At 36.2% G+C, this 12,498-nt stretch overlaps 1 protein-coding gene across 4 annotated transcripts in view; it reads right to left on the reverse strand.

Moving 5' to 3' along the window:
- Nucleotides 1-12,498, reverse strand: part of fam172a (family with sequence similarity 172 member A) — a 259,551-nt gene that overhangs the window by 123,300 nt on the left and 123,753 nt on the right. For all 4 annotated transcript variants that reach the window (XM_051656599.1, XM_051656618.1, XM_051656590.1 and 1 more), the window contains exon 8: nucleotides 335-454. In XM_051656599.1, the coding sequence (XP_051512559.1) occupies nucleotides 335-454 (120 nt within the window). The remainder of the gene's footprint in view (nucleotides 1-334; nucleotides 455-12,498) is intronic.

Below are 12,498 nucleotides of genomic sequence, written 5' to 3' on the forward strand. Positions count from 1 at the left end.
CTTCATACATTTTGGAACAATATTAGGGTGAGTAAATGATTAGAATTGAAATTTTTGGGTGAACTATTCATTTAACAATTCACAGTCAAAATAAATGCTGTTTTAAGACAAAATGAGAGGCTATGCAAGATCAAACCTCTATTTTCTCTTTGCCCTTCTGACTTCAGTGTGCTTCCAGGCAACAACTGCCTATCATTCATCTCTTTTCCTCTCAGGGTCTGGTGTTATGTATACGCTTCTACATGGTTTAACAGAGCTGCAGTTGTGTGCAGTTTATTTCTTGTAGCCTCTGTGTGACTGATCTGCACAGTAATAACATCCAACAAACACTTACCAAATTCACAAATGCCAAGCCGCCGTAACTGTGCGCCACAATGTAGATGTTTTTGGCAAGTGACTTGGAAATGAAGTGGTCCCACACATACAGAGTGTGCTCCTCTGGAGTGCTGTTTTCCTGCAAAGAGAGAGCGAGTGTAATAAGTTAAAGCGGTCGTATCATGAGAAATCATTTTTCCTTGATCTTACAAACTAAGAGTTCAATGTACTGTGACATACACAGAAAACATAATGCAACTTCAGAACTCAATACTTACTCCCCAGTGAAAAAAGACCATTTATTCAAACTAAACTGCAGCTTGTTTTGAACTTCTGCAACTAACTGACATCAGAGATATGAATACATTAGCACATGACTGCCCACATTTACACATCAGCAGCTTCTATTTGGTATTCAGAAACTTGGCACACCCAATCACATAGAGGTAATAAGAAGGAAGTAGGACAGGTAATATATAAGGTATAATGGACAGTCAACCGGTGGTTATCACAAAATAAATCCAGACAGGGTGATCAGGACCCTGAGGTGAGGGAGTTTATTTTGCGATAACAACTGGCTGACTGTCCATTATTCCTCTTCATACATGGCTACTAAATAAATAAAATAAATAAATAAATAAATAAATGGACATAAAATATTTATTTGTGTTGAAATTATGTTATTATATAAGAAATCGCTGAATTCTGTTGGTGTTTATTTTGCGAAAATGACCATCTGACTGCTCATTATCCAGCTTATTGCAAGACTGCTTGCCAGATAAATAAGTAAATGGACATGAAATATTGATTTGCATTGAAACTGTTATTATGTGAGAAGAAAGAAATTGCTGAACAGCTGATTTGCACCTCCGGTTTGAGTCAGAGTTCTGGCAATGTTTCTTTTGCCTGACTGCTCATTATCCAGCTTATTGCAAGACTGCTTGTCAGACAAAATAAATAAATAGACATGAAACATTGATATGAGTTGAAATAATTTTATTAGTTTACTTGTAGAGATCGCAGAGGGATACAAGAAGTAGGAAAGTTGACTCGCAATATCCGAATGACAGGTCTGATATGTCTTAGGCTACGTCCTCATTAATCCGCATACATTTGAAAACTACAATTTCGTTTTTTTAAACGCTCTCTGTCCACATACTGGGTTAGTATGAAAACTCTTGAAAACATTTAAATCCCCTTACAACGCATGCAAAAGATTGCTGTTCCATGTACGGTCTGAAATGCAAATCATTGTGTTCCGTCACCGGACAGCAATTCCGAGTAAACTTACTGTCGCATTTGAAGGAATGCAATGTGAAGGTTCTACAAAGTAACATTAATCTTTAAAAACACTAAGTGAATAGCAGGCACAACAACGACAGAACAACATGAGCCGCTCTTGATTGTTTTGGGTTGAATGGATCACATGACTGCGTCTTATGACAACGAATACATCATCGTTTAAGGATATCTCTGTTTACCCTGTCCACACTACAAGCAAATATGGTGTTTTCAAATTCATCCACTTTGGACAGCATTTCTGAAAAGCTCAGTTTTTACTGACCAAAAAGCTTTCTCAGTGTGGACAGAAGGCAAAAACATAGATAAAATAAAAAATAAAATAAAAATAAAAGCACTAGTGTGGATTTGGCCTTAATCCCCTGATATGCGGTTGTTACTTAGAAATATCAGACTGCTAGATGGCGCCATTGACCAATCAGAATTGAGTACTCCAGAGACCTGTGTAATAATATTCCTAAACACCAAAAGACTTAACAATACAAGTAAGATGTGGGAAAGTTTACCAAACCTTGTGCTGTTCCTGGCTGCATGTAGAACCTACAACTCTGTAACTTTAGCACAGATTGGCAGAAGTTCATAAAATACATTTTTAAAACGGACAGTTTCAACTTTAATCTGATTGTATAAACTGTGTTTTAAGCCCCTGTAATATGACTACAAATACACACCTGTACAACACATTTTAAAAAGCACCTATTATAGTTTTTCAAATATTACCTTTGACGTAGTGTGTTATATAACTGTTTGTGAATGTAAAAAATTCTGCAAAGTTTCAAAAATCAAAGTGCACGACAAATGGAGTTACTGACTCTCAAAAGAAAGAACCGATTCTGAACACCTGAAACGAGTCGTTAGTAATTCCAGACTTCCTGTATTAACCTACGTAATTTGGTAACAAAAAACCCACCTCTGGTATTCATTGGCTACTCACGAACAGCTTTGACCCACCCTCAAACACTACACTAAGCGGTAGACCAATCACAACAGACTGGGACATCTGACCAATCAGAGCAGGGTAGGCTCTTTGAGAGGAGGAGTTTAGAATGAATCCTTTAGAGCGGATCATTGAACGAGTCGTTTTTGACACTGGGAAAAAAAGGTAATGCTGCAATTTAAATTATGAGCAAATTAAAGTGTTTTTTGACCTTGGATGCATGTAAATCTGTTGCATGAGACCTTTAAAAATAAATTAGGCACATTTAAAAACCATAATAGGTGCTCTTTAATACAGTTGTGCTCAAATGTTTGCATACCCTTGTAGAATTGGTAATATATGTACCATTTTTAAAGAAAATGTGTGAGCAGGCAAAACACATTTCTTTTATTTCTTATGGGATTCATATTCAGCTGTAGGTTATAACAGAATGGCACAATCATAAAACAAAACATGGCAATAAAGAAAAAAAAATGAAATGACCCCTGTTCAAAAGTCTGCATACCCTTAGTTCTTAATAATGTGTACTGCCCCCTTTAGCATCAATGACAGCATGCAGTCTTTTGTAATAGTTGTCTATGAGGCCCCAAATTCTTGCAGGTGGTATGGCTGCCTATTCGTCTTGGCAAAATGCCTCCAGGTCATGCAAAGTCTTTGGTTGTCTTGCATGAACTGCACGTTTGAGATCTCCCCAGAGTGGCTCAATTATATTAAGGTCAGGAGACTGTGATGGCCACTCCAGAACCTTCACCTTTTTCTGCTGTAACCACTGGAGGGGTCAACTTGGCCTTGTGCTTAGGGTCATTGTCGGGCTGGAAAGTCCAAGAGCGTCCCATGTGCAGCTTTCGTGCAGAAGAATGCAAATTGTCTGCCAGTATTTTCTGATAACATGCTGCATTCATCTTGCCATCAATTTTCTCAAGATTCCCAGTGCCTTTAGAGCTCACACACCCCCAAAACATCAGTAAGCCACCACAATGCTTCACAGTGGGGATGGTATTCTTTTCACTATAGGCCTTGTTGACCCATCTCCAAACATAGTGCTTATGGTTGTGACCATAAAGCTCTATTTTGGTCTCGTCACTCCAAATTACAGTGTGCCAGAAGCTGTGAGGCATGTCAAGGTGTTGTCGGGCATATTGTAACCAGGCATTTTTGTGGCATTGGCACAGAAAAAGGCTTCTTTCTGGCAACTCGACCATGCAGCTCATATTTGTTCAAGTATCGTCGTATTGTGCTCCTTGGAACAACCACACCGTCTTTTTCCAGAGCAGCCTGTATTTCTCCTGAGGTTACCTGTGGGTTTTTCTTTGTATCCCAAACAATTCTTCTGACAGTTGTGGCTGAAATCTTTCTTGTTTACCTGACCTTGGCTTGGTATCAAGACATCCCCAAATTTTCCACTTCTTAATAAGTGATTCAACAGTACTGACTGGCATTTTCAAGGCTTTGGATATCTTTTTATATCCTTTTCCATCTTTATAAAGTTCCATTACCTTGTTACGCAGGTCTTTTGACAGTTCTTTTCTGCTCCCCATGGCTCAGTATCTAGCCTGCTCAGTGCATTCACGTGAGAGCTAACAAACTCATTGACTATTTATACACAGACACTAACTGCAATTTAAAAAGCCACAGGTGTGGGAAATTAACCTTTAATTGCCATTTAAACCTGTGTGTCACCTTGTGTGTCTGTAACAAGGCCAAACATTCAAGGGTATGTAAACTTTTGATCAGGGACATTTGGGTGATTTCTGTTATCGTTATGATTTAAAAAGGAGCCAAACAACTATGTGACAATAAATGACTTCATATGATCACTATCCTTAAATAAAAGGATCATGCAACAAAAATTTTTTGTTGCATGATCAGTCATATTTTCAAAATCAATGCCAAAATGTCACAATTTCTACGCACAACTGTGTGTGTGTGTGTGTGTGTGTGTGTGTGAGATATATATATATATATATATATATATATATATATATATATATATATATATATATATATATACGTATATTATTATTATTATTATTATTTTTTTTTCACATTTTAGAATAATAGTAAAGTCATCAAAACTATGGGAATTATGTTGTGACTAAACAAAATCCAAAATAAATCAAAACTGTGTTATATTTTAGCATCTTCAAAGTAGTCACCCTTTGCCTAGAATTTGTAGACCTGTACTCTTGGCATTTTCTCAACCAACTTCTTGAGGTATCACCCTGGGATGCTTTTTAAACAGTATTGAAGGAGTTCCCATCTATGTTGGGCACTTATTGACTGCTTTTCTTTATTATTTGGTCCAAGTCATCAATAAAAATAAATAAATAAAAGAAAATAAAAAAAAAGTGTTTTTTTTTTTAAATTACATGTTAGTTTTATAATTAAATAAATTAGTATGGTGACACAATTATAGTTTTGTCTACAAAAATAATTTTAAACATTTAAGAATACGCCTTCAGATCAAAAGATTTTTTTTAAATCACAAGAAACATTAGTCAAGTGTGTGTGTGTGTGTGTGTGTCTATATATATATATATATATATATATATATATATATATATATATATATATTACAATACAATTATGCCTGAGTATGATATGATCCCATGAAGTAAGAGACTAACTGAAGACACTCGCACACTGCCACATTCACTCAGATAAGTAAAACCTTAATCAATGAGTCTTGCATACTGCAAATGCCTCCGATGCAAAACTCAATAGATTGTGTGACGTCAAGTTTAAATCTTAATTTGTACCCCACTGACTGATCAATACGGCCTCTATACGAGCGATAAACTCATAATCGGCCTACATGGGAAGGTCACATAGCAGGGCACACACAACACTCATAATTAACACTGGCCTGGGGTTATAACGCTCTACGAATGCGAGAAGAGAGAGAGAGAGAGTGAGAGAGAGAGAGGACATTCATTCACTGATGCCAGCAACATCGATCTGTGTTTGTTTTGCAAATATGGCAATTGTTTTAATGGAGAATAGTAACTAATTTAGAAGAATGTGGGTTAATGTGAGTTTCTGAACGGCAGCTATATACACTACAATGCAGAAATTATGTAATGGAATTATGGGGCAATGCCAAAACTTTTAATTAGAAGGGGGTGTCCTCCTTTTGACCATGTTGTGTAGCTGCATGATATTAAGAGATTTCCCTTTTCACTATCAGCTCCTGAAAGTTTGCAGCTCTGATATCTGTTTAGCTCTCTCTCATGGTCTTGCATCAGCTCTCTCACATTGATTAGCTTTTTGAAAAGAACAATAATAAGTGAATTAGAGCTGAAGGAGCTGGCAGGAGGGAAGAGATTTCCTGTCACTGAGATATTGGCAATGGGACACAAATATGAAAGTAAATAAACAGTCTGGTGAGAGGGGGGGTTACGGTATGATGCAACTGGTAGAAAGCGCTGAGCCCAGATCTCCTTGGATGGTTGAGTTTCTTGACGGGGTGGTGGGTGAAAATGGGGACCAGCCAATAAGCCCTTTCTTAATAAATGTCTCTGGTCAAATTGTGCACATTTAAACTGTGCACATTTTTATTTTATTTTTAAAAAATAAATAAATAATAAATAATAAAAATCATCAAATCACAATTGATAAATTTGCCTCATCCTACATTATTTCCCACTGAACATTCGGTTTCATTTTGAAATCCATTAAATTATGGAATTTTAATGCCTTTTAATGTTTATATTTCCTACTCTGTCCAAACTGAACTGCAATAAACAGCTCGTTCAGTACTTCCACAATATCTGACGTTAGACAGATGAATACATTAGCACATTTACACTTCAATGACACCTACTCACGATTCAGAAACTTCTGCACAGTCACAGGGAGGAAAGTTCAACAATACACATTATTCTAAAAAAAAATAATGACAAAAATCTTTTCATAATTTTTAATGAAAATGTAAAAACTTTTTCCACCTCTGAAATTACTTTTCTTTTTTGCTGATATAACCAAAGGCCACGTGGGCGGAAAACATCAATATCAACAAATAATATACTTTTCACAATCCAATAAAATCGCAATTGATAGAATCAAGTTCCGACTTGCATAAAGCTAATTTTTAACTACCAAAGTTATATATTTGTGTACATGTCATTTAATGCTGTCTTTACTAACATTTTAATACATGTATCAAGAAACATAATTTTATGGTACTGATCATTGTTTTGTTCTGTCCGAACACGTGTGTGTGTGTGTGTGTGTGTGTGTGTGTGTGTCATTAAGTCTCCAGTGTTGCACACAGGTGATGCCACATGAAACCGGGTAACATCCCCCTCCCCTTATCACCCCACCACAGAGTCTGACACCTGGCCCACACACACAAGTATGCTAGCACATACAGACTACTGACTCCCTCCAACCTCCCCAATGATTGACTAACTCCTCTGTTAGGGGCCACACTTATCTAAACAGCATTTGCATATTTGTGTAATTATTTCCTAGGTTTAATTAGCCCCTGTGAAACAATATGCCCATAGAGACCGGCTCCTGGTGACAGGTTCACCCTCTCTCTCTCTCTCTCTCTCTGTGTCAACCCTCATCTTATCCATACATGTGCAAGGCCTGAAACACTCCCACTGTGTGTAGACCTGTTGCACATACCTCAAAGTTTCTGCTTATGTATGTGGGTAGTTGACAAATAATATGGACTTCCTAGAAGTCTCTCAATTAATGTGGCAATAAAAACTGCATGCATAATAATAATAATGAGAAAACACTATTTAAAATGGTTTTAGATGTCTCACTGCAGGACAGTTCTGTAACACTGCAGGGTATTTCAAGCTATTAAGCTATTTTGACACACTGTTTTTTTTAACAGTTAGCATCCAACAAGCTAGTGTTCACACAAATACGTTTAACTAATAACTATTTGTTATGAGCATTTCATTCTAAAAATATCTAATTATTTTATGTAAAGGTGTTAATATGAAGTACTGAAATAATAAACATGGAAGTATTTCCACACAGACATCACAAATTGGAGTAAGTCTCCATTTTTCAAACTTCCAAGCTCAAGTCCTCAATAGTTTTGTTCATATTTGTATTATTTCTAAAGTTTGTAGAATGTATACTGTGCATTGTACTGCATGTGAATTGTCTGTATGCAGAGACTTGGTAACACTTTACAATAAGGTTCCATTTGTTAAAATTAGTTAACATCATTAGTTAATATGAACTAACAATGAACAATATTTTTTTGTTAAATTAAAAAAAAAAAAAATAATAATAATAATAAAATATATTTTATATATATATATATATCTTAGTTAATGTAAATTTCAACATATACTATTTTGTTTTAATCCAAAGTATGTTAACATTAGTTAATGCACTATGAACTAATATGAACTCACAATAAACAATTGCATTTTTATTAACTATCATTAACAAAGATGAATAAATGCTGTAAACAACATATTGTTAATTGTTTGTTCGTGATACCTAATGCATTAACTAGTGCTAATGAATGGAACCTTACTGTGAAGTGTTACCGATGACTTAATAAATTTGCCAAAGTGTATAAAATTACCTGTGTGATGAATGAACCTCAATTGCACTATCCACTGCAATTTTTAACATCTTTTCTTGACTTATTATTTGATGGACTTATTATTTGACCAAGATTTAAAAAGTTTCACAATATTTGATTAAAACATAAATAAAATTTTTTTTTTTAAATTATTTACACGATAAGTGGACAGCACTGGCTGAAGTATGCATGTAATGAGTTCATATGACAATAGTATTAAAATACTATTCTTAAAAAAGTAGCAGACACTATTCAGTGAATATTGTGGAGTATGCATTAACCAGTTGACTAGCAATCCATTCTGACAGGTCATTTGAGAAAATAGACCCCAATTAGACAATGCCTACATCGTCTTCTAATTTGCTTTCTAGCCATAATGTTCACTTCAAGACGTTTCTGTTATATATATATATATATATATATATATATATATATATATATATCACAGTTCATGAATTCACAGTTTGTCGAATATAGGAAATTACAAAAGGATTCTCACTTTTACTACAGTATGACAGATTTTTCCAGCACATCTTTTTCTCTCTCAACTTCAATGTCAGCAAGCAGATGAAAAAAAATAAAAAATACATTGAAGATTCACAGCTCTAACACAACTATGAGCTTACGCACATTTTGGTGCTATCCCTAAAAGACAACTCATGTATCTCTCACACAATTTAACTGTACACCTAACAATCCATACATATAGATTTCTGTCAAGATAATAATAATAATAATAAAGAATTATACAAATAAAAATCATAAATCAAATGAATATGAGTAATGAATTGTGGTGACATATTGGTTTATCAAGTGGAAAACATGTAATACAATTAAATAAACAGTTGTGAAAAAGCTATCTGTGTTACACTAATAAAACTGTACATAAACATTGTCATTCTTTCAGTCTATCTTTAGACACTATTCTACATAGTGATAAAACATCCAATACGCCAAATAAAGTATTTTGCTCATGCGATTCAAACATCAATATTATCACCAAAACCTACTTTGTCTGTCTTTATTTTCTTTGCAAATATAATAACTTGCTCCTTCTCTGAAACAACTTTCATTTTCTGCTGACATCACTTAGGCTCTGCAGGCTACTGGACCAAAACCTGTTGATGCTCACTGAACCCACCCATGGGTTTGACTTTACTTTGCTTAAATGAGTTCACATTTACTCTATAGTGTGCTGTTCAAAATTGTTCAGCATGTTGACAAATAAGACATCTGTATAATTTGTCAACATTATTAACTCTTTTTTTGACTAGACTATATAGTAAATGTGAACAAATTTAAGCAAAGTGACATCAGTTCTGGGCGGAGGGGCATGCACATCAATAGGCAAATTGCTATTTGTTGTACTGTTTTAACAAACTTGCAAGCTATATACAGAATGCTTGTTGTGAAATTGCTATACAGCTGCCTTTTCACAATTCCAGAGGCCACCTCTACAAACCCCAGAATTAACCAAGCAAAGTCTTTCTGGCCACACTAGGCAAACATAGTCACCTCAGCTCATTTAAATGGCCAGTGGTACCTTTCAGCAGGACATGGGTTAATGTTTTTAAATGATTAAACATTTAACAAGCAAGTCAGGTAACTGTGTGGTTTGTATTATCACCAGAGCAGACTAGCTGCCTTCGTCAGGGCTTTTTAATGTTTTGTTGCCTATGAAATAAACATTCTGCATTGGAGATTGAGTGCCTTGCTCTTTTGCTACCAACTGGCATTTGATGTTTTGACAGGAACCCCATGTGGCAATGAGCACCTTTCCTCATGTTTTTTTTTTTTTTTTTTTGGGATACATTTTCAAGCCTAAGTAGCAGACTTCATTTTCTATTCCTACATGTGTACAGCGTCAGTGTTTTGGGAAGAAATATCAGTCACACTAGTTTCAAAGCGGCCGCTCTAGTTGTACAGACATTGGCCTGCAGTTTTTGTAAAACTTGTCGCAAATACAGTTTAAAGAGCACCTATTATGGTTTTTCAAATATTACCTTTGACGTAGTGTGTTATATAGCTGTTTGTGAATGTAAAAAATCTGCAAAGTTTCAAAAATCAAAGTGCACGACAAATGGAGTTATTGACTCCCAAAAGAAAGAACCGATTCTGAACACCTGAAACGAGTCGTTAGTAATTCCAGACTTACTTCCTGTACTAACCTACATAATTTGGTAACAAAAAACCCGCCTCTGGTCTTCATTAACTGCTCGCGAACAGCTTTGACCCACCCTCAAACACTACACTAAGCGGTAGACCAATCACAACAGACTGGGACATCTGACCAATCAGAGCAGGGTAGGCTCTCTGAGAGGAGGAGTTTAGAATGAATCCTTTAGAGCGGATCATTGAACGAGTCGTTTTTGACACTGGGGAAAAAAAGGTAATGCTGCAATTTAAATTATGAGCAAATTAAAGTGTTTTTTGACCTTGGATGCATGTAAATCTATCGTATGAGACCTTTAAAACAAAATTAGGCACGTTTAAAAACCATAATAGGTGCTCTTTAAGTCAGAAGTTTACATACACCTTAGCCAAATACATTTAAACTCAGTTTTTCACAATTCCTGACATTCAATCGTAGAAAACATTCCCTGTCTTAGGTCAAAAACACTCCAGTTTAATTTACTCTGTGTTCCAATTAAATTATTCAGTGCAGTATTTGGGCTCATTTGAAGATCAATTCATATTAATTCCATTTGTGTATCCTAAAAACACTCCACACCCATTTTGTTGTTCTCTTGAGATTCACATTAAGTGCCTCAAACGTCCTCTAGCCGGTCGAGCCTTTCTGCTAGATCCAAATGGCTAGCGCTAACAGGGACTATGGACTGATAGCAAGAAATCGGAGGCTGGGAAAGCCGATAATGCTGAGTGATTTGAAAAGTTGGCAGTGTGAGTGGTGGGTTTGTACGCTTGGATAAGGCTGGGACTGGGTTTCATGGTGGCGCGTGGACTTCCTGATAGTGCTGTTAGCATGCATGGAACACTAGACGCCTCAGGCTGGCAAAACAAGCACTGGCACTCACTACCTGCAGATTTGCCCTCCACACCTGGCCAGTTCCAGACAAGGTGCTCCTTCAGAAAAGAGTGTGACACCTGCAGGAGCCCTCATATCTTGCAGAGGGAGAGAACATGAACTAAGGAGATGACTTGAAAATCACAAGTAATTAACGACTAGTGAGCCCACCGAAAGCCAGTAAGATGACAAACGTGACAAACTGGGAAGATGTGGGCAGAATTACAAAATGCTTAGGGAAGACAGGAAATGAAAAGGGAGGGGGGGGTTAAAAGACAGAAAGGGAGCTTAAAATACAGAAGGTGGAGTTATGGTGCTGATAAACACAAGACTGTACTGTGACAGCACTGTGACCTTGTTAGCATGGAGCTAATCTCGACAAAATTTGGTAGTGCATTGTTCCAAATCAATATCTCATTAAAAAATTACAAAGGCCTCGGCAAAAGACAGCTCTTGGCTGCATGTGGGCAGAAAGGTCATCTCTGTGACATATCAACCTGTCTCACTCAAAGCCTGTGATTGTTAGATTAAATTACTGCTTCTTTTTAATTGATGTTAGGGAAAAGAAGACATGGGCGAGCAGCACAGACAGTGGTTTGTGTGTGAAAGCCTGCTGTGAAGGGCCTTGCTTTGGGTTCTGACAGCAGATTGGATGTGTTTCTTGGTTGACCTAACGGGAAGATTGGGAGCAGACATCTGAGTAGAGCTTCAGCGGGATTCGCCCCAAGAGCAGTTACAATGCACCGCTTCAGAGCGAGAAGATCTCAGACAGTGGCAAGGGTTGACAAGCAGTTCATATGCAAAAATAACAGAGGACAACACACAAATACAGGCACACAGAGACAGCTGCTTCAGACACAAAGACACTTCACATTTCTTGGTCCCTCTCTCTTTTTTCTCTATATACACCCATAATAAAGAGTTATGGGTGGTTGATGCATAACATGTCTATGTTTTTCTTTGTTTTTTTACATCAAAATTTCAGGTTTAACTTGACACGAATATACAAGGGAAAGTGTATATTTTAGGTGTTTTGATTGGTCAACATTTCTTTCAAGTTTTTCACCATTTTTAATCATGTTTTGCCTCCACTAGTTCAATTTGAATGGTTCTGCAGTTTGACAAAAAATAAAATGCAGTATATATACAGATATATACACACTGTATATTATCTCTCTCTCTCTCTCTCTCTCTCTCTCTCTCTCTCTCTCTCTCTCTCTCTATATATATATATATATATATATATATATATATATAGTATAGATAGATAGATAGATAGATAGATATATATATATATATATATATATACACACACACACACACACACACACACACACACATATAGATTAGCCACAAAATTAA

Source organism: Myxocyprinus asiaticus, chromosome 3 (genome assembly GCF_019703515.2).
Source record: "Myxocyprinus asiaticus isolate MX2 ecotype Aquarium Trade chromosome 3, UBuf_Myxa_2, whole genome shotgun sequence".
Taxonomy (NCBI): Eukaryota; Metazoa; Chordata; class Actinopteri; order Cypriniformes; family Catostomidae; genus Myxocyprinus; species Myxocyprinus asiaticus.